At 42.8% G+C, this 28,000-nt stretch overlaps 1 protein-coding gene across 1 annotated transcript in view; it reads right to left on the reverse strand.

Annotated features, from left to right (window-relative positions):
* LOC122808165 (alpha-2-macroglobulin-P-like) overlaps positions 1–28,000 on the reverse strand; it is a 686,630-nt gene that overhangs the window by 7,465 nt on the left and 651,165 nt on the right. The window contains exon 15 of the mRNA XM_044079138.1: positions 23,883–23,974. Within this exon, the coding sequence (XP_043935073.1) occupies positions 23,883–23,974 (92 nt within the window). The remainder of the gene's footprint in view (positions 1–23,882; positions 23,975–28,000) is intronic.

Here is a 28,000-nt window from a genome sequence, read left to right on the forward strand (position 1 = left end):
CAGTTGTTGCAGGTGTCCAGTAGGTTACATGGTGAAAGGCCACTGTACACATTGACTGGCCTACTGAGGGGAAGGTACAGGGTGGCCATGGCCTGTTACTTGCTGGATTATACACCCTTAATCAGGAGATGTACCACTTGGAAGGAATTTCTGATGTCAGTGGCACTGTCATTGTCAACAGAGAACACACTGTCAACCTGAGTTCTACACTCTGTTATAACAACCTCACTGTTCAAGGGACTACAACCAAAGTATTACTTCATGTAATCCATGCTGTTCCCAAAGGGGATGGCAGAACATATCCTGGCAATGAAATAATGTCCAGGGTCCTGACAACAGTGGTAGGTCTCAGAGAGGCCTTTGTGCATGATGTCAACATCACATGGGTGAGTAATGATAGCATCCACCTTACAGTTGATACAAACATAGTCGGCCAGGGTGCCTTGGTGTTGGCCTACACCTCAGAGGTGTAGATCGCAACCACGACAGGATCCAGGTCCACACCCTGTGGGACTTGACTCATGCTTGTTCAGCAATTTGACTTGGGGTCCACTGCATTCACACTGTGGGTTCTATCTGTGATGCAGTTTGCAAGGGAACTACTGCTCTAGGGTTTGATGCCTAACCAACTGTGTGTGTATGATTCCTGAGTGGAGTATGGTCTGGAAGGATTAGAAGTGCTGCCTATCATGTTATATACCATACTGTCCCATAGTCATTGCACGTGGCACAACACTTTCAGGGCTGTAGAGTATCTACACCTACCCCTACAGTGTTTGACAACTGTTGGCCTTGTAATGTGGACATTGGGACATATAGTAGGACATCAATAAAATAAATTAGCAAAACCCACACCCCAACAGATCCTGTTATTACACACACAGCAACACACACACACTTGCCATCACTGAGATTAGAACCATACACATCTAGTTATTGCTACTACAGTGTTATGCCTTTATCGCATGCACCATGGAGCTTATAGAGTAGATGCTGTCCCAAGGTACTTCTAAGGTGAGGAACATCACCAGCCCATGTAAAGTATGCCAATGAGTGTTGTACTGGGTGAGAGCAACCACAAAATAGTTTACCCTACACACACACACACACACACACACACACACACACACACACACACACACACACATTTTTACATTTGCCAGGGCTGTGATGACAAGTCCTACCAATCTATTTGTTGCTACTACATTGTTATTCATTTATCAGATACACCACAGAGGTTCTGGGATGATACTTGTCCTAAGGTACTACTAGGGTGAGGGACATCAGTAAGTGTCAGTAAGCAGTGGTATGTTACCATTATGTATGCAACAGACCATGTTCTGCCCAGAAACAATAATCAGCCATGCAAGGATTTGAACCCTGGAACCTGTATACTGGAGTCAGAGAACATACCACTGCACCATCCCAGTTGTAGGAATTATTATTCTCATTTCACAGTTATCATGCAGTCTGCTCATCTAACATTAATGAAAAAGCCAGCAGTCCCATGTCTTGGGCCCAGGACCCTGTACACTAAAGTCCGAGAACATACCACTACATCATCTGAGCTGTAGGAATTGTTCTTGTTTTGTAAAATGTATCATGCAATAGAGGCATACAACAATAGTGAGAAAGCTCGGTGGAAACATTCATGTGTTGTATATAGACACATATAGATATATATAGATATATATAGATATATATATATATATATATATATATATATATATATATATATTATGTCTCTCTCTATAATGTATCTAGTGAGTTACATGGCTAATGGTCCACTGTACCTGCTAATTGGCCTGATAAGCATGGAGTAGAGGGAGACATTAACCTATTCATTCCTAGATGACACACCCTTAGTTATGAAATGTGCCACATGGAAAGACTTTCCATCCACAGTGGCAATGTGGTGGTCAGAAGAGAGGTTGCTGTCAAGCTGTGTTCACAGACCTCCTATGGGGACATTTGTGTCCACTGGACAACCAACAATGTGGTAATATGTGGACAACACATTGATTCAACAGGTGATAGGGACACATCTCATGACACTGACTCTAAGGACAATGTTCCAACAACAGTTGCAGGTGTCAGTAGTGACTTCATGCAGGAGGTACACATATTCAGGGGATGTAGACAGAGCCCCCAATTAGCAATTGCCTGTAAACATTGTTAGCCACAGTTCATTTGTATTGGGCTGGATGTCACAGGCCCTGTGCCACTCCACTCATGACAGTTTAGCAGGTTGACATGCAGTCCCGCTGCTTCCACACTGTGGGTTCCATCCATGAGCCAGTTTGCAGACCACGTACTGACATAGGGATTAGTGAATAGATGAGTGTGTTTGCTTATGCTTCCTGGGTGTGGAATTGTATCACTGAACTACTAGGGCCACGTATCATGTGTAACGGGTGGACCACACAAAAGTGTAGCAAATCCCCCCATGGATATGGATCACAGTGTTAACGACACAACCACAGATAGACACCCTAAGACACACACACACACACACACACACACACTTGCCAGGAGTGAGAGTCAAACCCCTACCTATCTAGTTATTGCTACTATATGCAGTTATCAGACGTGCCACATAGCTTATAAGTTTGACAGCTGTCCAAAAGTATCTTCAAAGGTGAGTGACATCAGCAACAGTGCTAAAGGAGGGGAAAGAGAAGTGTAGGAAGTGGGAATGGCTTCAAAAGCATGTCTCTACAAACACACACACACACACACACACACACACACACACACACACACACACACACACACTCACACAAACAGACACACTTTTACATTTGCCATTACTGAGACTAGAACCCCTACCGGACTAGTTTACTGCACTATAGTATTATGCATTATCGCAAGTGCCACAGAGCTTATACGGCTGCAGAATGCTCAAAGGGATCTTTCAAGGTGATACACATCAGCAGGAGTGATAAACTAGGGCAATGGAAAGTGGAATGCAATGCTTCATAGGTGTGTACTAGGCAAATAGCCATGGAAGCTTTACAGGGTAGCCCATGGGACTACCCTGGCAGCATGGCACCTGATGATACTCCACAGTGTGTCTACTCAGTATAGCCACTGGGGTGGTCACCAGGGTGGGTATTCTATTCCCTATACACTCCTCCAGATGTCTCTTGGAGAGGGCCAGTGATATGGTCTGTCTGACATGTATGTGGCATCTATTCTGTAGCATGGCCAGTCTCTGTGTTGTGAACCTACTTCCCCAGCATGTACTGTTGATTATGCGGATGTGTTTGACGTCTCTGTGGCATGTGGTGTGGACAGCTTGGTTTCTCAGATGTAGCATTCATGTCAGAGTTGGGTCAGGCATAGCTGTGTAAGCTAGGCAGAGATTGCACCTACATAGCCAATATGGGATGGAGATTAGTCTGAGTTAGTGGAGTCTGTGCATATAGAGCAGGTGTGCAATCCATACTGTCATCCTTGTGTGGCACATTTGCAGTTGTAGCCGGAATCCAGTGGTGTACATGGGCGATGGACCATAGTACACAGTGATTTGCCAAATGAGCTGTGAGTACTGGGAAACACTGTCCTTTTACATCAGAGATCCAACACCCTTAGTCGGGGAGGTGACACGTGGAAGTGCTTTTTGAAGACAGTGGCACTGTGGTGGTCAACACTGTCAACCTGTGTTCCCAGTTCTGTTACACCAACATCAATGCTCAGTGGTCTACATCAGTGTATTATTTTATGGGAACCATGTTTTACCCAAGGGGGGTGGCCCTACATCATCTGGCATTCAGCTTATGACCAGGGATCTGAAACAGTCTAAGGTCTCAGAGAGACCTCACATGAAGGTGTAATATTGGCACCCACCTTGTAGTAATTTGCAAACACTGTCAGCCTGGGCACCTTTGTAGTGGGCTGGTCCTCAGAGGTATTGCTCACAAACATGAGGGTACCCAGGTTCACAACTTGTGGGACTCCACTCATGACTGTTCAGCACTCTGACATGGAGTCTGCAGCTTTCACACTGTGGGTTCTATGTGTGAGCCGGTTTGCAGGCCACATACAACTATAGGGGTAGATGCCTACCTGAGTGTGTTCATGTATGATTGCTGGTTGGGAGGGGTATCCCAGGAGTAGATGGGCTGCCTACCTTGTCATCTGTGCCATACAGTCACATGGTTATTGCAGATGGCACAATGCTTTTAGGGCTGCAAATTGTCCACACCAACCTCTACAGTGGCTGACAACTGTTGGCCTTGTAATGTGGTTGTTGGGACATATGCTAGGTCATCAATACAATAACTTAGCAAAACCCACCGACCCAATGGAAATATAATATTGTAGCAACCCCCCATGGATCCTGTTATTACACAATCACAACAACAACAACAACACACACACTTGCCAGTACTGAGATTAGAACTCATATCTATGTATTGCTACTAAAGTGTTACACATTTATCGCACACTCCACGGAACTTACAGGGTGGATGTCTCAAAGTACTTCAAAGGTGAGGAACATCACCAGCCCTTGAAAACCATGACATTGGGTGATGTAGTTGGCGAGTGATTTCATAAAATAATTTACCCTACACAGAAACACGCACATTTACATTTGCTAGGAGTGAAGTTAAGTACTTCTAAGGTGAATGAGATCTGCAGGACTGCTAAAGTAGGGCACTGAGAAGTGTATTAGGTTTAACTGGGGCCAAAATCTTTAAGCTACAAACACATACCTATATATATATATATATATATATATATATATATATATATATATATACAGATACACACACAAACATGCCAGGAATGAGATTCAAACCCCAACCTATGCAGTTATTAATACTACAGTGTTACGCATTTATCACACACGTCACAGAGCTTATAGGTAGGACGGTGTCTACACATACTTCTAAGGTGAATGACATCATCAGCTCTTGTAAAGTATTATACTCTGAAATGTACTGAGTGTGTATGGACACAAAATACTTTAACCTACAGATATACATACACACACCCAAACAGACACACTTTTGAACTTGCCAGGACTGGGATTAGAACTCCTACCTTGCTAGTTTGCTACACTATAGTATTATACAGTTATTGCACATGCCACGGAGGTTATAGGGCTGAAAGCTGCACAAAGGGATGTTTCTAGGTAGCTGACATCAGCAGGAGTGCTAAAGTAAGGCAATGGGATGTGTAGTGAGTACGGATGGCCTCAAAATCATTCATATACAAACACACACATTTTAACAGTTGCCAGGACCGGAATTAGAATTCCTACCCAACTAGTTTGCTACACTATAGCATTACACAGTTACCACAATTGCCACAGAAGTTATAGGGCTGAGAGCTGCCCAAAGGGATATTTCTAGGTGGCTGACAGCAGGCTTGCTAAAGTTGGGCAAGGAAAGGTGTAATGAATGTGAACGGCCTAAAAATCATTCACCTACAAAAACACACACACACACACACACACACACACACACACACACACACACACACACGCAACGTTACATTCAACAGGACTGAGATTAGAAATGTTACATGAATACTTACTGGTACTATAGTGTTCCACTGTTATCACAAACAGCACAGTGCCTATAGGGCTGAGGCCTAAGAGAAGATATTTCTACAGTGAATGACATATGCACATCATGTGATATAGGCCAATGGAATGTATAATGGGTGGATATGGACTAAAACAGAAATTCCTACACAAACACACACACATTTGCCAGGACTGGGATTAGAACACCTACCTAGCTACTTATTTCCTCTAGTGTGTTACGCACTTATTGCATGTGCTACTGAGCTTACAGGTCTGATGCTTTTCCAAAGATACATCTAAGGTGACATGCATCTGCAGATCTTACAGAGTGGGCCTATGTGATGTGTACTGGGTGGGAAAGGCCTCATAATGGAATTTACTTTGTCATTGTCTGTCTCTCTCTTCCCCATGTCTGTGTGTGTAGGTTTGATATATTATAGTATGCTGGCCTTAGATATTATTATTTTTATTTTTTATTTAACATTTGTTAACTGGGAAAGTCCGGCTTAGAATAAAGCCAATTTTCAGCAAAGGCCTGGAGTGAAATGCTCCAGACACTTCTTTGTAATGTGAGAAGAAACCAGAGTGGAGGAAACCCACATGAATGCAGGGAGGACATGCAGACTAAGCACAGAAGTCACCCCAGCTGAGAATCAAACAGGAGAACCTCTTGCTGTGAGGTGACAATGCTACCGCTGCACCACTGCACCATCCAATGTGTGTGTATTCCTGCCCAATGTATGTATGTATGTCTGTGTGTGTGAAGAATAAGTAGTGTACAATTTGGTGTGTGCACAGACATCTGCGAATAACAGTTATCTACAGTCCACTGTGTTGTCGGACATGGGCTACATTTCTCTAAGTGTAGGAGCATACACAGTATGACCTTCTATACTGAGTGTGTGAATCCATTCCAGGGAGTTGTACTCCAATCCAGGGTTTATACTACAGCTACACCTAGCAACCTGTTTCTGCAGGATATCTGTAGATAGGTTGCCAATATGGAGACACAATGGGCCAAATATAGAGGGATACTGTTACTATTACTGCTTGTGTTTCATGGTTAGTGTTAGCATAGATTTTCAAACATATGTACTGTTTTACACTGTGATGTATTATATCAACTACTGACAGGTATTCTTTGTTCACAGTTATTTACCAGGGAAATAAAAGATGAATGAAGCTGAGACCATCATTCTTGGCCACAGCTTAGACATTATGGCACACTCCTGCCATTGTGGAAGGGTAGCTACAGACACTTGACTGATGGGTCTGTGTAAATGGTCATGCATCTTGGTAGTATGCTGGCTGGGGATCTCCTTCTTGTACATATATAGAATAGCCATATCCTGCTGTGGCCACACCTCTTAGCTGTACAGATTCTTCACCCAGGTTATCCAGAGGCACGACTCATATCTGGTTAGTTTCTCCTCACATATTGGTTTACAAGCGGTTTGTGGTTATTCATTAATGGGTCTGCATTCAGGGGTAGTACAGCCAGACATTGGAGTTTCAGACTTCACACACTGCATGACATCTATGCTTCTACACCCCCCTCCTCTGTTATTCTATCCTCTTCCTAACATTATGTGAGTGAATTCTGAGAAGTATCCCTATAGCTGGGCCTTTCTCCGAACAGTATTTATGGTGTGGTCCACAGTTCTTGCAGTAGGTCATGGGGAGGGATGCTACTGGCATTTGTTAGCATGGCCTTGCATTTGTTTTCTTACTGTGTTAGGTTGTTAGTTAGGACCCCATGACATTCCATATATTGGCACTATGGGTGAGGCATGGGCCTTTGCCAGAGAACTGTAGGCCATTTGAGAGTGATGCAGCCCATCTGTAGCAGGCCAGTGCATTTTGTCACTCATATGTTCCCAGGCTGCAAGCCAGTGGATTCCCCTGGGGTGACAGTGGTAAGCGGGTGAGGTGTTACTGGCAATCCTTCCTGTTCATATTGATCCATCAGTCTGGATGTGGGCAGGATGCTGCTTACAGCTAGAGATACACCTGCATAGGATACATATTCAGCATGCTGCATCATGTGGGTATTCCCACACAGAAGTGGGGTCATACTGTAATCATTCCCAACAGCAATGATATGACCTATGAGATACCTGTGGCTGATGGTGGTGTCAGATGAGTGCATGTGTGACCTGGAAGCTAATGGCATCTGAATCACAGACTTACCTGGAACAATCCCCTTATTCTGCCTTGTGTGTGGACATCGGCAGTCTGTCATTACTTTATAACTGTGTCTTTTGTGGCCTGCCACTAATTGATCAGACTACCAATATTCCATACTAGAGGGACAAGTAATGTGATGCTAACCTCTAAGTAGAATTCCAAAGTTGTGCGCTGTTCACAGTTATTTTATAGGCACTCTGTGTAGGGTACTTCAACCTGTGTGTACTGTTTCTATGTATGGCCACCCAATCATGGCCTATCCAGCTTTCCAACGGTGACAGATTTTGACATCTGGACAGTGAGTATGTACAACTGTTGACATGGGTGTAGCTGAGAAGCAGAGTGGTTGGCACTGCAGTTGTTGGAACATGGCCCTGTCGACCACAGTACTGTACGTAGGTCACTGAGATACAACCATCCAAGGCCAACATGCTGACCGCTTCCAGACAATATTAACACACAACAAACTTACCACACTGACCCCTGTGTACACATGCACCAATTTATCTTGTTGATTGGGACAGCTCTGGTGCTCTGATATTACTCCACAAACTTACATGTTCATACATTTCTACATGGGAGTGGGGGGTGCACACCTGCAGACTCTACACATTTGCAATGACTGTACTGGTATTTTACTTACTCTGCTTCCATTTCGTATTGTATTGTGACCTATCTTGTTGGAAGGTGGCATATCAGTAGAGTACACATGTTAGATTTAAATGGCATACATTTCAGTTTCAGACTTCTTGCTCTTCAGAACTATAATGCAACTTGACAGACCTGTTGTATGTTTGTGTAGGTCTGGAAGGGGGCTGTACACCATTGAGGGCATTTGAGGGCCTTAGTCCACCTTTCTTTACAGCCATCTACACCTGTCCTGTTGTGTGAGGCTGGTGGTGTGTATGTGAACCCTCAATGAAATCCATATGTGTGACTTATGGACACCCAGTTATTTGGGTCACCACATGTACTGCGGTGGGAGTTTTCACCTTGTGTACTACTGCCTAGTATGCGGACACCAGTATTTATGGATTTCCTGCTCTTCCATACAGCTATCTGCTGCTATCCCATTCGGCCACACAATTCCCTTGCATGCTTGCATCCATACCATAGATATCAGTATCAGCACATACTACTACAGTCACTAATTGATAGGAAGAGTGACTTACCTTGTGCCTGGGGTGGTACTGTGGACAGTGCTGGAGGGCTGACTATGATGGATGCATGCAGTACACTGCCTATACATGGTAAGGCACAGGTAGTGGCATGTTTGGCATCCCTTTTACTGTATGTGCGAATCAGAGAGTGGTATCAGTTCCTGGGTCTCTACCATGTCAGTGTATGTGCTATGCACTGCCTCTTTGCCAAGGCCTGGGCATATTGGGCACGCCTCCTTCTGCCTACAGGGCAAGCTCAGGTAGTTCCTCCTCTGTGTGGCCCTGCCCCATCCTGTTCCTGCTGCAGCTGTTTCTACAAGATCATATTGTGCAGCATGGCACATATTATGAACATTTGTGCATATGCAGCTGGAGAGTACTGCAAGGATCAACCGGATATATCAAGGCAGTGGAACTGTGACTTGAGCATCCCAAACACATGCTCTATAATGATCCTGATTTGTGCCTGTGTCTCATTATGGAGTTCTTGTTCAGGTGTGTGTGCATTTCTGATGGGTGTCATCAGCCACGGCTCTAGTGCAGAGCCAGCATCTAGCCAACACTAGGTGGCCATATGGGATGTCCCAGCTGGCAAACCCATGATACAGCTGTGAGCAATGCCAGATGTGGGAGTTGTGACAGCGTCCAGGGCTGCCAGTACACACATTCGTGATAATGCCCTGGGCATCGCACATGACCTGGCAGTTGATGGAGGGGAAGCCCTTACGGTTTATGTAGACCCTACCCCACTCACTGAGGGGTGCTTTGATGTGTATGTGTATGTGCATGCAGTCTATAGCACCCACTACCTTAGGATATTCTGCTACATGGTGGAAGAGACGCATATTGCTGGTCAATGCCTCATGGGTGCTGAGGAAATGTATATGCTCACTGGCATGTGCTGACATGGCATCCAGGAAATTATGCAGTATCCTGGATGCTGATGCCTGAGAGACCCCCATGATATCCCCCAGTTGGTCTTTGAAAGGTACCTGTGGCTAGTATTCTTAAGGCTACACATACCTTGGTTTCCAATGGGATGGGTTCCCCTCTGCTGGTTCTATGTGCGAGGCAGGGCCGCCACAGCTCGACAATTTGCTGTAGAATGTTCCTGTCCACCCTACATGGCTCCACTATCTCCAGCTCATGTAGCCCCTGGTAGGTTACCCTGGGTCTGTGCACTCTTCTCCTCCTCCTCACTGTGGGCTTTTTGTCAGCATTCTTCTCCTCACCACCCTCAGTCTCTTGCACATATTGATGGAATAAAGCAGCAGCAGCCTCTAACATTTTTAGTTAGTTTAGCCAGTTAAAAATCCCCTGTGTACACCGGTGGTGTAGAGTTTGTGAGAAAAACAGTCTGAAAGGTGTTTGCATATTTTATAGTACTGTGCTGGGCTGCTGCCTGTGTAACTGGCTAATTCTGATACATTCCACCTGCCAGCTATGCTAGTTCTCCTTGATTGCCTTCCTGCTGCTGATCCCCTTCCCACTTCCTCCCTATTTAAGCCACAGGCCATCCTCTCTTGCCCAGTGCTGAAATGTAAACAGTGCTGCCATTTCCTCTCTCTTTTTCTTGTTTTTCTTTAAAACCCAGTGTGCGCCGTGCACACCCATTTAGGCTATGTAAACAGTGTTCAGGGACATCTGACACACTCCCTTCCTTAGCTGTGCTTAGCTAAGGGCAAACACGGGCCATAGAGCTCCAGTGAGCTTACAGCAAGCATGACACACACCCTTATGAAGTCATCCAGCTCTTAGACTTGCACGGTTGTATTGCTGCACCTACACAATTAGGTGCAAGCTGACAATTTGGAGAAATATGTGATTCAGTATAACTCCCCTCATTTGCATACCCCAGTGTGTAGGTCATTAGTTAATGCACTAAAACAGACACTTTCCCCTCGACAACCAGTGCTCCCTGGTATTGTTTACATTCTGCATGCCATAGACTATAATGACAAAATGCAGATTTACCTTAGAATGAGTTTTCCCATTTTTTTTTAAATTTTCGGCACAATCTTGTTTGCTTAAATGGCCGAGATCAGCCAAAAAAATAAAATGTTTAATTTTCATAAAGATTAAACAATTTTTAATACTAATGGCCTTATATTTGGCAGCTGGCATGTCTAATGTACATAATACATGCTTTTTCAGGAGCTGTCATGCCTTCATTTTGTCAGTTGCATAAATGTATTCGGTTATTAACCGAATACATTTCTGCACGGACACTGTTCTAACATGGAGTCTGGGCACCTTGGTGAATCGCTAAATCACCTCATTTGCATGGTTTTCGCCATCAAATGAGGTAATTAGCACGCCACATGGTTTTCCGTGCTAGAACAGTGTAGGGCCACTCGTGCACGTGAAAACGGCACTATCCTGAATCGTTCAGAGGCCATTTTCCATGCAAAGGCTCCTACACTGTTCCTGCATGGTAAATAATGCTTTGTGAATCCAGGGGGTGTGTGTGTTCATAAGTTAAAGAATTTTCGTCCAGTCACACCCAGTACACTTCTCATTGCCCGACTTTAGCAGTCCTGCAGATATCAGTCACCTTAGAAGTATCTTTCATCAGGCCTCACCCCTATAAGCTCTGTGGCGTATGCGATAACTCCATAACAATATAGCACAAATAACTAGTTAGGTAGGAGTTCTAATCTCAGTCCAGCCAAATATAAAAGTGTGTGTGTTCATAAATTAATGAATTTTGGTCCATTCACACCCAGTACACTTCTCATTGTCCTACTTTAGCAGTCCTGCAGATATCAGCCACCTTAGAAGCATCTTTCGTCAGGCCTCTGCCCTATAAGCTCTGTAGTGCATGCGATAACTGTGTAACTCTATAACTGGTTAGGTAGAATTTCTAATCCCAGTTCTGGTAAGTGTGTGTGTGTGTGTGTGTGTGTGTGTAACTCTATAACTGGTTAGGTAGAATTTCTAATCCCAGTTCTGGTAAGTGTGTGTGTGTGTGTGTGTGTGTGTGTGTGTGTGTGTGTGTGTGTGTGTGTGTAGGTTAAAGTATTTTGTGGCCTCTCTCACCAAGTACATCACCCATTGCCATAATTTACAAGGGCTGGTGATGTTCTTCACCTTAGACAAACTGGGAATACCAAAACAGGTAACTGCAAAAACAGGAATGCAGGCAAGAGGGCTTGAGGCACGCACACAGTAGTAGTTTCCATAGTTTATTCTTCAGACTTTACTTCAAACAAACGATAAAAACAATAAAAAACAGTAACCATAAAGCACTTTTTGTCTCACCTCTTAGTGAGACTTCATCAGACAGTTGCAACAAGAATGTTTCAAACAGTAAATGCAGATTCAAACCACATCAACTTAAGCAAAAGACAAGCCCGCCCGCAGGTAAGCAGGAAATAATTAACCCATTGTATGCTTCTTTAAAAATCCGGCTTCTTGTAAAACAAATGTGTGCAGTAAATATATTTTTATATGTGTAAATATAAATATAGCTCATCAGTTCGAAAACACTCTTAAAAGACCTTTTAAAAGTGTATTCAGAAATATTTAAAAACCATGCTAACATTAAAACCAATAGTTAAGATGACAGTAAAAAGTGAGAAGTCAAGAATGAAGTGTAAAATTGAAAACAGTATAAAATAAAATACTTCACCACTGTGTGAAAAAGTATTAAAATCTTATATAACTTTCAGTAGTAGTTAATAATGAAAGTTCTAAAAAGTAGGATGAAAAATATAATAAAACACTTGTATTAGCCCCATGCTGTCTGAATTTAAAACCATCAAGCTGAAAAGCTATAAAGATTGGAACAAAGAAAACAATCCTGTAAAGGATGTCCGGTGACCATGATAAAAGGTGGAGTAAGAGTGTACACATTCACATAACCTCTAAATGCAGATACATTCATGTATAGATAACTAAGTGAATGCGAAAAACCATGTGTATGTATAAACATGTATATACATAACTAAGCAAATAAATAAATATTTAACTATTTAAATATTTAACATACCCTGTTTAAGCAAAAATGTGAAAGCTTTCTTGCAGGCTGAAGTGAATAAGGTATATATTCACCTTATTAAACTCTTTACTTTAAGGATGCAAGATATGGAATAAACTTCATTCAGTCCTGGTGGGTAGCAGGCCCTGGTACGAAGTTGCCATATTAATTCCAGTTTTTCTAGGAATAATGAACTAGGGCCACCCCTTCCATCACTCGTAACCTGGTCAATCACTCTAAATTTAAGACAGTGTAATGGAAAAGCACTCACATGTCTAGCCAGAGCATTTTTCTGCTTTGATGTTCTAATGCTGTAAAGGTGTTCGTAAACCCTTTCTTTTAGTTTCCTGTCCGACTTCCCAATACAAAAAGCTGGGCAGGCTTGGCATTGGGACAAATAGACTATACTTTTAGTATTACCATCAAATTTTCCTTTTGACGCATAGGGCACTCCTTTACAGGATTGTTTTCTTTGCTCCAGTCTTTATAGCTTTTCAACTTGATGGTTTTAAATTCAGACAACATGGGGCTAATATAAGTGTTTTATTATATTTTTCATCCTACTTTTTAGAACTTTCATTATTAACTACTACTGAAAGTTATATAGGATTTTAATACTTTTTCACACAGTGGTAAAGTATTTTATTTTATACTGTTTTCAGTTTTACTCTTCATTCTTGACTTCTCACTTTTTACTGTCATCTTAACTATTGGTTTTAATGTTAGCATGTTTTTTAAATATTTCTGAATACACTTTTAAAAGGTCTTTTAAAGGTGTTTTCGAACTGATGAACTATATTTATATTTACACATATACAAATATATTTACTGCACACATTTGTTTTACAAGAAGCCGGATTTTTAAAGAAGCATACAATGGGTTAATTATTTCCTGCTTACCTGGGGGCGGGCTTGTCTTTTGCTTGGAGGAAGTTGATGTGGTTTGAATTTGTATTTACTGTTTGAATCATTCTTGTTGCAACTGTCTGATGAAGTCTCACTACGGAGACGAAAAGCACTTTATGGTTACTGTTTCTTATAGTTCTTATCGTTTGTTTGAAGTAAAGTCTGAAGAATAAATTTTGGAAACTACTACAGTGTGTGCGCCTCAAGTCCTCTTGCCTGCATTCCTGTTCTTGATGTTCCTCACCTTAGAAGTACCTTTGAACAGCCGTCACCCTATAAGATCTGTGGTGCATCCGATAAAGGCGTAACACTGTAGTAGCAATAAATAGATAGGTAGGGGTTCTAATCCCCATTCTGGCAAGTGTGTGTGTCTGTGTGCAAAACCAGCATCCTGTCTGTGGGTGGGTTGTTGCATTGTGTTCCCCACTACGGAATCATACCATACCTCCCAACTGTACGGAATTTTGCAGAATGTCCACAGTTTTGCCACATATTTTTGGTGTGTTCCACCTAAAATCTGTACTTTTCTGGCAAATAGCTGATGACAGATGTCATGAAATATTGAAGAAACATTTCAGTTCAAGACTCTACATCCTTTAAAATATTCATGCTAATGCAAAACTCATTATTCTATTAACTTTCTAAGTTTGTAAGAGCTATATTTAAAATCTCTCCCTATTTCTCCCCCCATCATGTAAGGCTTTGTCCAGATTTGTGTCTCCAAGAGGTCGAGAGGTATAAATCAGACACAAACACACTCCTATATCAGTAGGTGGCCTGCAAACTGGCTCACAGATAGACCCCACAGTGTGAAAGCAGTGGACTCCATGACAGACTGCTGAACAGTCACGAGTGGAGTCCCACAGGTTGTGGACCTGGGTCCGCTCATGTTTGGGGATCCACACCTCTGAGGATCAGCCCAATATGAAGGCACCCTGGCTGATGTTTGAAGATGACTACAAGGTGGGTGCTATTATTACCCCCCACGTGAGGTTGACATCCTTCACAAAGTCCTCTCTGAGACCTATGGCAGTTGTTGGGGATCTATATTATGACATCAAAGTTACTGAACATTGAATACAATACGGTCAACACCATATTAATCGAAGTTCCGTAACTTTGGGAAAAAAAATTAAAACTTTAAATGTTTATAACGGGTTTAAACAGGGGGCAAGCCCCCCTGCAGCCCCCATACCCCGCTACTTAAATATACCAACTTCGAGATCACACTTTAATGTAGTATGGTGCGGGAAGGGAAGATTTTCCTTTCCTGCACTGTATCGCGATCTCAGAGTTGGTATATTTAAGTAGCAGGGGTGTGGGAGGTGCAGGGGGGCTTGTCCCCCTGCCTACACCCGTAATTTTTTTTTTGTTCTAAATTTTTTTAATTTAATTTCAACTGTTTCTTGGTTCGATGCACAAAGTTCGATCTTTATGCATTCGATCCATTAAACAGTCAAGATTATAATATAGACCCATTGTCGGAACCCTGGACATTAGCTCAGTGCCAGATGATGTGCCGCCATACACTCTGGGTACAACATGGTTCCCATAGAGTAATACACTAATGGTAGTTCAATGAACACTGATGTTGATATAAGAGAACCGGGAACACAGGTTGACTGTGAGCTCTCTGTTGACCACAACAGTGCCACTGTCTTCCGAAAGTCCTTCCATGTGTCACTTCTCTGAAGGGTATTGAATCCTGGAAGTAAAAGGACAGTGTTTCCCTGTACTCTCCTCTCAGTAGGCCAATGTGTACTATGGCCCATTTGCCATGTACCCCACGGGACACCTGCAACAGGAGAGGCTGTAAATGTACCTCACAAAGAGGTTCTTAGGTATTACACACTTGCCCCATATGAACAGACTCCAATAACTCCAATAAATCTCTGTCCCATATTGGCTATTTAGGTGTGATCTCTGCCTGACCTACACAGCCATGTCTGACCCAAACCTGTCTGGAATGCTACATCTGTAGAAAATAATCTGTCCACACAACATGCCCCAGATACCTCAACCTCATCCTCACAATCAAAAGGACATGCTGGGGGGACAGGTTCACAACCCAGAGACTGGCCATGCTATGGAATAGACGTCACATACATGTCAAGTAGAGCACATCACTAGTCCTCTTCAAGAGGTTTCTGGAGGAGTGGATGGGGAATAGAATACCCACCCTAGGGATCACTCCAGTGACTATACTCAGTAGGCACACTGGGGAGTATCATCAGGTGGCATGATGCCAGGGTATTCCCATGGGTTAACCTTGTAAAGCCTCCATGGCCATTTGCCTAGTAGACACCTATGAAGCTGTGAACCTATGGATCTCAGTACTGGCAAATGTGTGTGCATTGGTGTGTATAGCAGTGGCTGTGAGTGTGTAGACTTGTACGTGACACTACTGTGTACTCTCACACCCAGTATACCCACCACTGCCATACCTCACAAGGCCACGTGATGCTACTCACCTTACAGGTACCTGATAACACTCCTTATACTAGTAGTCCTGTGCCGCCTGCAATAACTGCATAATAGTAGTGTGGAACCAAAACCAGATGGGTAAGGGTTCCAAACACAACACTGGCAACTGTGATCCTGTGAATACGTGTGTGTGTGAACAGTATTCTCTCTGTGTTTGGTCGACACAATATCCTCTGGGGTTGTGGGCTTCAGCAATCTGAAGTGTGTTCCACCCACTACATTTACCATTGTTCACTCTACAAGAGCTGACGTAAACCACCACAGACTTATATACAACCCCTCAGCTCTATAAGCTGTGGGGCACATGCAATAACTGTTACACAGACCTGGGAAATGTGGGCACATACAGCTTTACCTCGGCTATGACATGGTCAATGCGTTACCACACTGCCATACCCCTCATTGGTGATGTCTCCAGGGCCACATCCTGCTGACACTGACACCTGGAACACAGAATACAGCATGTGAGAACACAGTCACTTTGTGTTACCAACAGCAAAAATGCATCATGGCTGAAAAGGTACATGCACACTCGGATGTGTACCCATTACAAATGCCAAATGACAGCACCTTCTACAGCAGTAAATAGCTACACTCTACTAAAGTCAACGTGTGCATCAGACCCATACTAGCATGCCCCTGCATCGATGGTATGTATGGCAGGGATGTGGAACTGGTATCATCATATGCACAGGGTGTTGTGTGAGTTTGCAAGAAGCCTAGGCTGGGCCAGATGGTCGACATCATGTGTCTGTGTGTTGGGGGGTGTTCATTAAATGGGCTTTGCAGGGGTGGAGTGTGTGTGTGGAGGTGACTTGACTGATAGTGATGTGTGTGTATTTGGATGAACACAGTCACGCCATGTAGGTGCCCTACACCAGTGTATTTTGGACAGCTGTGGGCTGTACAAAGCAGGGTGTACAGTTCACTGTCTCCGGCCATGGACACTGGAACTGGGCCTGCCAGTGTCTCACCGGCACCACCAGGGCTGAGTCCAAATGCAGTACTACTCACCGATGGTGACTGCTGCCTGCTGGATCCACATCCCTGCTGGGACTAGCCAGGACCATGTGCCCACTGCCTGCTGTGTCATGACGTGGACAGCACACCCCCTTCAGTAGTGCCGGTGGTGCTGCCAGTATGGGAACGTGATGGTGCATGGCCACGTAGACCATAAGCTGGTCATGGTGATGCCCTACATCCATGTGGCTGCTGGCCATCGTCCACCAAATGATCAAGCAAATATTCCACGGTGTACGAATGTCCCGGTCTCCCCCCACCGTCTATCCATGTCCACATACTTGCCACAGTTTGGACTCTTATATTTGGTGTCTTACACATTACATTTTATGTCTGTCAATTCAGTAGCATACTCTGAGGATTGCTGTCAGTAAATGGTAACATCCATTCATGCTTCTAACTTCACATCCCTCAGAACGGATATGTCACAACACACCCGGTTACACCAGCAACTTTCTCAGTTTATAAGAGCAATATGTCAATAATGCCCCTATGTTTAGGCCTTTGTCCCCCAAGCATGTCCAGCTTTGTCCAGATTTCATGCAGTAAGAGGTGGATAGGTATGGTATATCATTATTTAGTGACTTCATTCCTGATATCATCCCAGTAATGTATCCAAATGACAACCATGTTATGTGCAAGAGGCCTTGTGTATGAGGACAGAGTCTGGACATTCTGTGGTATTCTGTACTGTTGGGAGGTCTGTGTATTTCTGGCGACTGTTGACAGACTGTCAAGATTATGTAGCAGTGTACTGTGAATATGTTAGCTGGCCTGTGTAGGGGGGGTAGATTAAGTGTTACGGTTCCTTTTCTGTATTTGTATGCTGCCCTAGTTTCTCGTGCTCTATCAACTGTACAATGTTTGTAGGGGAGGACTGAGACATCTCCCGTACCATGGTCAGGCATAATATTACACTGTGAATTGGATCAGTACATGTAGGGGTAGTGTCTGAGTGGTAAACATGCTGATGGTTTTAGGCAAGGCTCCCAGCTTAGAACGTTTAATATAAGATACACACACAAGCGCTTTCACAAATTTGCTTCTTCAGGTTGAAGAAGCAAATTTGTGAAAACGCTTGCATGTATCTTATATTAAACGTTCTAAACTGGAAGCCCTGCCTGAGTCCTTCTGTTTACTTTTGACTGTTGCAGATTTGTTTTTTCTTGACAAAGGCACCTGGATTATATTAGTGTTTGTGTTTTTTTCACTATGCTGATGGTTTTGTTCACACAGTCCTTATACTGTACTGTTCATTTGGCTTACCAGTATGTGACTGTGGTGGACTTGGTTTTGTGTATGCACTTTCATACTGGTGTCTACCTTTCAGTGCTGTTACATCCCTGTAGTGCCGGATACCTTTACAAGTATATGTGTAATTCTCCATACAAGATTTGGGTTATTGTTGTGTCAGTCTGACTGTAGTTTAGACAGTGCTTGGTAACATGCCTAGCAGCTCAGTGTAGTATCCCCACTGTGATGTTATGTCAAGATATTTGTGGGATGTACTGTTGCCTGGCCCCCATATGTGTTGTGAATTTCTGACACGTCAGTGAGATGATGTGTAGATTTAAGTCACTTAACTAGTGGGAAGCAATTGTTTTTTTGACTTGTGCTATATCAGTCAATATATATTAGAACAGAAAGCAGAGTGTTACTACAGCAATTGTGTCAGCTTATCTACTCCAGAATTTGAGATATGTTCTTATCTTCATGGCTTCCACCCCGCAATTTGTCAGGCTTGCTCCGGACTCGTTGCACCAAGGGGTTCTGAGCATACCACTCAACTGGCCAGATTGTATCAGAATGTCCAGGTTTACTGCTTATATTTCTGATCTGTTCCACAATTTCCCTAATTTTTTAATTCTCTGGTACATCACTGTGCTTATGTCAGTATTCCTGTCAGTAAGTGTTGACATAGATTTCATTTTTCTGAACTCATTTCCTTCAGAACATGTGTTACTCTAGCAACATTCCGCATTTATAGGTGCAGTATTTATATTACATGCCTAGTTTTGGGGCCCATTGACCCCCCATTATCACAGGCATTGGCCAAAATTCTTGCAGCAAGAGGTCGAGAGGTATGGTGGTGGTGTAGGACTCCACTACTTGTTATGAACATATATATATATATATATATATATATATATATACATACATACACACACACACACACACACACATGTTATGAACACACACACATATATATATATATATATATATATGCATACAGCTGTAAACACATATGTACATATTTTACATGTATATACTTTATATGTATATCTCTAAACACAGTTATATATACTTTCTCATATGTATCTCACCATACATATTTTATATATGTATATTTATATATAGAAACATAATGGATTCCACACAAATTATTCAATACCTGCAACAGCAATTCCTACAGCTCAGATGGTGTAGTGGTACATTACTGTGACTATGGTGTAGAGGGTCCTGGGTTCGAGACTTGGCAGGGCTGATTATTTTGTTGCTGGGCAGAACAGTGGCTGATGGAGACAGTGATTAAAGCAGCAGTAAGCGGCTTTAAACGGGTTTGAGCGAAGCTAAGCGATGCCAACAGACGGTTACATGTGAAAATGCTTAATCTGTGTAGGCATCGCTTTGCGTCGCTCAAACCCGCTAACCTAAGGTTGGTAGTGCTTAAAAGGTCCTGTTGACCACTGCTTACCAATGGGCCAATACGCTTGGCTGGGCTAGTCATTGCTTAGCATTTATATTTAAGCAACGCTTACACCAGCTAAGCATATATGTGCACTACTTAGCATTGCTCAAATTTTATTTTACAGACTGTCAGCTTTATGGGATTGATTCATTACAGACATATTATAATTTTATGCTTACATTCCCTGACATCCCCCTATGTTTACCTTTCAGAGGCCCTGAGCCCTGTAAGCTCAGTGGTGTGTGTAGTAACTGCATAACATTAAAGTGCAAAAGCCTAGTTAGGTAGAGGTTCTAACCTCAGTTCTGGCAAATGTGTGAGTGTGAATATATGTGTAGGTTAAAGTATTTTTTAAATTCTTTCAACCACTACATCACCCATTGCTATACTTTACAAGGGCTGGTGATGTTCCTCACCTTAGAAGAACCTTGGGACAACACCCACCCTATAAGCTCCATGGAGCGTGCGATATATGCGTAACACTGTAGTAGCAATAAACAGATAGGAAAGGGTTCTAATCTCAGTGTTGGCAAGTGTGTGTGTGTGTGTGTGTGTGTGTGTGTGTGTGTGTGTGTGTGTGTGTGTGTGTGTGTGTGTGTGTGTGTGTGTGTGACAACAGTATCTTGTGTGGGTGGTAGTGTGTTTGTGTGAGAACAGGATCCATCATGGGGGGTGGATTTTGCTAATTTATGTTGCACACCCAGCATATGTCCCAACATCCACATTACAAGGCCAACAGTTGTCAACCACTGCAGAGGTAGGTGTAGACAATCTGCAGCCCTAAAAGCATTGTGCCATGTGCAATAACTATGTGACAGTATGCAATAGGTAACAAGACAGGGAGCCTTTCTAATCCATGGAGACCACTCTCCACTCAGGAATCATACACAAACACACACAGCTAGGCATCAACCCCTATATCAGTAGATACCTCGCAAACTGACTCACAGATATAACCCACAGTGTGAATGCAGTGGACTCCATGTCAAACCACTGACCAGACATGAGTGGAGTCCCACAGGGTGTGGACCTGGGTCCCCTCATGTTCAGGATCTACACCTCTGAGGTCCAGGCCAACACAAAGGCACTGTGGCTGACAAAATTTGCAGACAACTGTAAGATGGGTGCTATCATTGCCCCATCATGTGATGTTGACATCATGCACAAAGTCCTCTCTGAGACCTATGACTGCTGTCAGACCCCTGGACATTAGCCCAATGCCAGGAGATGTGCCGCCACCCTCTTTGGGAACACCATGGTTCACATGAAGTAATACATTGGTGGTAGTCTAGTGAACACTGACGTTGTTAGAATGGAGAACACAGGTTGACAGTGAGCTCTCTGTTGACCACAAGAGTGCCACTGACATCAGAAAGTCCTTCTATGTGTTACATCTCCTAAGGGTGTGTAATCCAGCAAGTAAAAGGCCAGGGTCACCCTGTAAACTCCCCTCAGTATGCTAATCAATATGTATAGTGGCCCATTTGCCATGTACCCCACTGGACACCTGCAACAACGGGAGAGGCTGCAAACATACCCCACAAAGAGAATAGAATCCCAGGGCTTACACGCGTGGCCTATATGGACAGACTCCAATAACTCCAAATAATCTCCATCTCATACTGGCTACTTAGATGTGATCACTTGCCTGACTTACACAGCCATGTCTCACCAAACTCTGTCAGAAATGCTACATCTGAAGATACCAATCTGTCCACACAACATGCTCCAGAGACTTCAACCACATGTTCACACTGCAAAGAACATTCTTGAGGGTCTGGTACACAACCCAGACACTGTCCACAGTATGGAATATACATCACATACATGTCAAGCAGGGCACATCACTGGCCATCCTCAAAAGAAATCTGGTAGAGTGGATGGGGAATAGAATACAAACCCATGGGGATCACTCCAGTGACTATACTCAGACACACTGGTAGTCAGGTAGCATGATGCTAGGGTATTCCCATAGGCTAGCCTTGTAAAGCCTCCATGATCATTCACCTAGTACACACCTATGAATCTATGAACCTATGGTTCTCAGTACTGGCAAATGTGTGTGTGTGCAGTGGTGTGTATATCAGTGGTTGTCAGTGTGTAAACTTGTATGTGACAGAGTATTATGACTACTCTCACACCCAGTACACCCCCCATTGCCATACCTCACAAGGACACGTGATGTTATTCACCTTACAGGTACCTTGGTACACTTATCACAGTAGTAGCTCTGTGCCACCTGCAATAACTGCATAACACTGTGGTGCCACAACTTGATGGGTTGGGGTTCCGAACCCCACACTGGCAACTGTGATCCTGTGCGTGCGTGTGTGAATAATAATCTCTGTTTTTGGTTGACGCAATATCCCCTGGAGGTGTGGTTATCAGAAAACAGAGGTGTGTTTAACCCACTACACTTATCATTCTCCACTCTACAACAGATGATGTAAATCACCATATACCTATATACAACCTTCAGCCCTATAAGCTATGAGGCACATGCAATCACTGTTATACAGACCTGAGAAATCTGTGCAGATACAGCTGTACCTCGCCTATGACATGTTCAATGTGTTAGTACACTGCCATACCCCTTGTTGTTACTGTGTGCAGGACCACATCCTGCTGACACTAGAACACAAACATAATGCAGCATGTCATTACACATTCACTCAACATTACTAACAGCAGTAATGCATCATTGCTGAAAAGGTACACACACTCTGATGTGCATCCATTACAAATGCCAGATGACAGCACCTTACACAGCATTACATAGCTACAATTTGCTAAGTTCACCCTGTGCATCAGACCAATTAGCATATCCCTGCATCAATGGCTTGGATGGTAGGGATGTGGAACAGGTATAATCATATGCACAGGGTGTTGTGTTGGTTTGCCAGAGGTCTAGGCTGTGCCATACAGTTGACATCATGTATGTTTTTGGGGGGTGTTAATGACATGGCCTGTGCAGGGGTGGTGGGTGTGTGTGTGCAGGTGAGCTGTTTCTGATATGCGTGTCTGCATGCACACAGTCACGCCGTGTGGCTTCCCTACACAGAGGTTTGTTGGACAGCTGTGGGCCGTACATGACAGGGTGTACACTTCATTGTGTCCAGCCATGAACACGGGAACCGAACCTGCCAGGGGTCTCACTGGCACCACCAGGGCCAAGGCTGGAGGCAGTACTACTCCTCGATTGTGACTGATGTCTGCTGGATCCACGACCCTGTTAGGACTGGTCAGGACCACGTGCCCATGGACTGCTGTGAAATGGTGTGGACAGCACACCACCCTCAGTAGTGCTGGTGTTACTGCCACTGTGAAAGCATGATGGTGCATGGCCACGTGGACCCTCCACCTGATTGGGGTGCTGAGCTACAGCCACGTGGCTGCTGCCTCTCCCCTGCCATGCGTTTAAGCACAGATACTCCACGGTGGAGGAGTGTCAATGCCTCACCCCACCGTCTATTCATCATTTCATTGCCCTCATGTGTGACCGCAACAAGTTCCTGGATATCACCACGAACACAAGGGAGATGTTCTTCCACAAGCCTGCGCAGTTGTCTGGTGTTACGTTCGTTACATGCCTGTGAATCTATTAAGGCCCGAAACATGCACCTGCTAATCGCTGCAGTGGCACTTGCAACATGGGCTTGACAGACAGCAATCCTCCTCAGAGCACCTCTGCCCTTCTGCCTGTGTGGGACCTCGCCAGCACTCTAGCTATGGATAGTGCCTACGCCCTCACTTGCCACAGTCACTGCACTTGCATGATCCATGCCAGCACCCAGCTGACCTTCAAATGTGGCCACCCACTGGTGATGGGGTATGTGTGGGCATTGTGACTGTGTGCGGGGATGGGGTTGACAAAAGTGGGATGCCAAATGGTGACACAGCTGTAGCCCCTGACAAACCCACCTGTGCCTCACTAGGGGTGTCATCATGGTCAGTCTCTCCGTAGAAACTGACATCACATTCATAGCAGGAGGGACTGCTACCACCATCTCCACCTGTGAAGAAAAGACAACATATGTAAATTACTAACGGCACTTTAAGGTTTGCTGGTACACACACACACGTGGGTGTCCCAGAGGCATTCCACAGACCTCACATTAGGCAACTGATGACATTCATGACACACAGTCAGACCAAAACAAACACTCTGGACAGGCCCTCAACATCATGCAGTGCATACCTTTCAACTTACTGTTACTACTAATATACACCGCTGGGATATGTCAGTGTTGTTAGTAGGTGGTTAACCTTCACCTAAGCACACACTACACCTATGTAAACATTATTGCTGTTCACCTGTACAGCACTGTGGCAACACCTATGGAACATACCTACAAACTGTATACAGTTTTCAGGAATGTCTACATATGTGGCTTATATTTCTCGTCGGCAAAATAATTTCCAAGACAAGGAAAAGGCTCTTCAGCTGCAGCAAATGTCCATAAAATCCCAAAAAACAAAACTGAAAGAGGCAGCCAAAACACGACAATAAGAAGCCGACTATTTATTAGAAATAAAATGAAAAAATCCAACAAGGCCAAAGACTTAAAATTCAGTATGCGCTTTCACATTCAAAGGGAATGCTTCATCAGACTGTTAACTGTTGACTTAACTGGTACCATTTAAAAGCTTTAACATTTCATTGTCAAGCCAATCACTATTCGGTTTATGAATATTGAATAAAAATAATATAGTTCATCAAAAACCTTATGGATGAATCATTAAAAACATTTTTAAAGCATTTTAACAAATATAATATAATAATCACACATTTATAAAAATGTATATGTATATATGAAATATATAAATGTATATATACAAAAGAAAATATATAAAAAAATCTGATAATCATGTGTATTGATGAATATAAAACCATATGTACTGAGAACTATATATGCACATAAAAAACTTATTGGTTATCTTTGTCATGAATTATAACATATTTCCGTAGATAACGTCATAAAAATATGGCATGTAACTATTCGTTTATCCTTACATATGAAGTATAAACTACTGTGTATAGAACAGTATATCTATACTTCAACACTACATACTTCGTGTATATACAACCATACCTGATAGGAACTGTGTGTATATGTATAAACATACAATACTAATATATACTTATTATAACCTTTATCAAAAATATAAAGAAATTTTTATATAAACTAATAAGGAATAAATATGTGAAGTAATATATATTGAACACATATATTAATGCCTATATGATACTTATGTTTTTCTAATATTTAAGATCTTTATCTGCTAGAAAGGGTCTCATGGACACCTTATCATTGAGTCCTAGCCCTCTATCTGCTTGTAATCTTAATATCCATCTCATTTCTCTCTGCTCTGTATAATTCTTATAATTCCCTAGCCTAGCATTCCTATATATCATTTCTAATACCATAAATTTAAAACTGTGTAATGTGCCTTTGTTTATGATATATTTTGCTAACGAATTATTTTCGTCCTCCCTATTTATTGCATAAATATGTTCTTTCACTCGTTCCCTTAAGGTTCTATTTGTCATTTGTACATAGAACGAGTTGCATTTACCACAAATAGCAAGGTAAACCAAATATCGTGTTCTGCAGTCAGCATAACTATTAAACTCATATTCCTTTCCTGTCTCTGGATGTACAAACTTGTGGCCATTTAACATGATGGGACATTGATTGCAACTCCTGCAAGCAAAAGTTCCTTTTCTGATAGATCTTAGTGTTTGTTTTTTATTCTTTTCATAACACAACATGCGTTTCAATAATTTTGTGTTTTTGTAGGTAAATCTGGGATGTTCTCCTACCATAGCACCCAATTTTTCATCTACTGTTAATATATTCCAATTATTAATAAACATTTCTTTAATCTTCTTGTTATTGTTTGTAAATGAAATTACTGGTTTATTCATATAGGTCATGTTCTTGTCTTTTGTTTGTGTGTTCACTTCTTTTTGTGTTGAGAGTATATATAAGGTTTCCCTTTTGAAGCTCTCTTAACAATGTCTTGGTAAAATAGCAATTCAGTTTCTTCTTCTCTATATCCCCTTTCTTTGAATTCCCCATGCATCATTTCAACAGTTTCATGGAATACAGATTCCTTACTAGTTAATCTAGATATTCTCAACACTTGCCCTTTAACTATATTATTATAAATATGTGGAGGGTGCATGCTGGTACGATGTAATATGGATTTTTTTATACATTCCTTTCTGTACAGCTATGTCTGTATAGTATTATTTTCATTACTAATGAGAACATCTAAAAACTCTATGTTTGATGCTGACCATTTACCTGTCAAAGATAAAAAATTGGTGGTTCCATTTATGTAATCAATGAAATCACAAAGTTTGGTTTCTTCTCCTCTCCATAACAAAAAACCATCATCTACAAAACATTTGTATAATAAAATGTTTTCTCCATATTCACTTATTAATATGTATGTATGTATGTTCCCAATACGATATCACGATGTTTGCATAGGAGTTAGCGCATGGGGTACCCATGGCTACTCCCCTTTTTTGTAAAAAATAGTTTCCTTCATATACAAAAACATTATTATTAAGGACGATGTCCATTAACATAGCCATTTGATTATTAAGTCTCTAGGTATATCATGCTCAATTAAAAACAATCTCATATATTCAATGCCTATGTCATTTGGAATGGATGTGAAAAAAGAATTTAGAGAATTTACATCCAGAGTTGCCATATAACTTATTTCTTTGTTTTTCTCTGGTGCTGTATATTCAAAAAGGCTTCTAATAAAATGTTCAGTATCTTTAACGATTGTTGTTGTTGGTGCATGGCCATGTGGACCCTCCACCTGATCGGGGTGCTCAGCTACAGCCACGTGGCTGCTGCCTCTCCCCTGCCATGCGTTTAAGCACAGATACTCCACGGTGGAAGAGTGCCAATGCCTCACCCCATCGTCTATTCATGATCTCATTGCCCTCATGTGTGACCGCAACAAGTTCCTGGATATCACCACGGACACAAGGGAGATGTTCTTCCACAAGCCTGCGCAGTTGTCTGGTGTTACATTCGTTACATGCCTGTGAATCTATTAAGGCCCGAAACATGCACCTGCTAACCACTGCAGTGGCACTTGCAACATGGGCTTGACAGGCAGCAATCCTCCTCAGAGCACCTCTGCCCATCTGCCTGTGTGGGACCTCGCCAGCACTCTAGCTATGGATAGTGCCTACGCCCTCACTTGCCACAGTCACTACACTTGCATGATCCATGCCAGCACCCAGCTGACCTTCAACTGTGGCCACCCACTGGTGATGGGGTATGTGTGGGCATTGTGACTGTGTGCACGGATGGGGTTGACAAAAGTGGGATGCCAAATGGTGACACAGCTGTAGCCCCTGACAAAACCACCTGTGCCTCACTAGGGGTGTCATCATGGTCAGAGTCTCCGTAGAAACTGACATCACATTCATAGCAGGAGGGACTGCTACCACCATCTCCACCTGTGAAGAAAAGACAACATATGTAAATTACTAACGGCACTATAAGGTTTGCTGGTACACACACACACATAGGTGTCCCAGAGGCATTCCACAGACCTCACATTAGGCAACTGGTGACATTCATGACACACAGTCAGACCAAAACAAACACTCTGGACAGGCCCTCAACATCATGCAGTGCATACCTTTCAACTTACTGTTACTACTAATATACACTGCTGGGATATGTGAGTGTTGTTAGTAGGTGGTGAACCTTCACCTAAGCACACACTACACCCATGTAAACATTATTGCTGTTCACCTGTACAGCACTGTGGCAACACCTATGGAACATACCTACAAACTGTATACAGTTTTCAGGAATGTCTACATATGTGGCTCATATTTCTTGTCTGCTGCTCACAACTCCTATGTTTGTTCATAGGTTCATAGGTTCATAGGTTCATACTAGGCTATCTGCCCTAGGGCATTTATAAGCCTAGCCAGAATGTGTTTGGCTTTCGCCACCCATTTTAAATTTATTTTGCTATGCCCTTTTTCGAGG

This window comes from Protopterus annectens, chromosome 8.part0 (assembly GCF_019279795.1).
Source record: "Protopterus annectens isolate FY-2018-M chromosome 8.part0, PAN1.0, whole genome shotgun sequence".
NCBI lineage: Eukaryota > Metazoa > Chordata > Ceratodontiformes > Protopteridae > Protopterus > Protopterus annectens.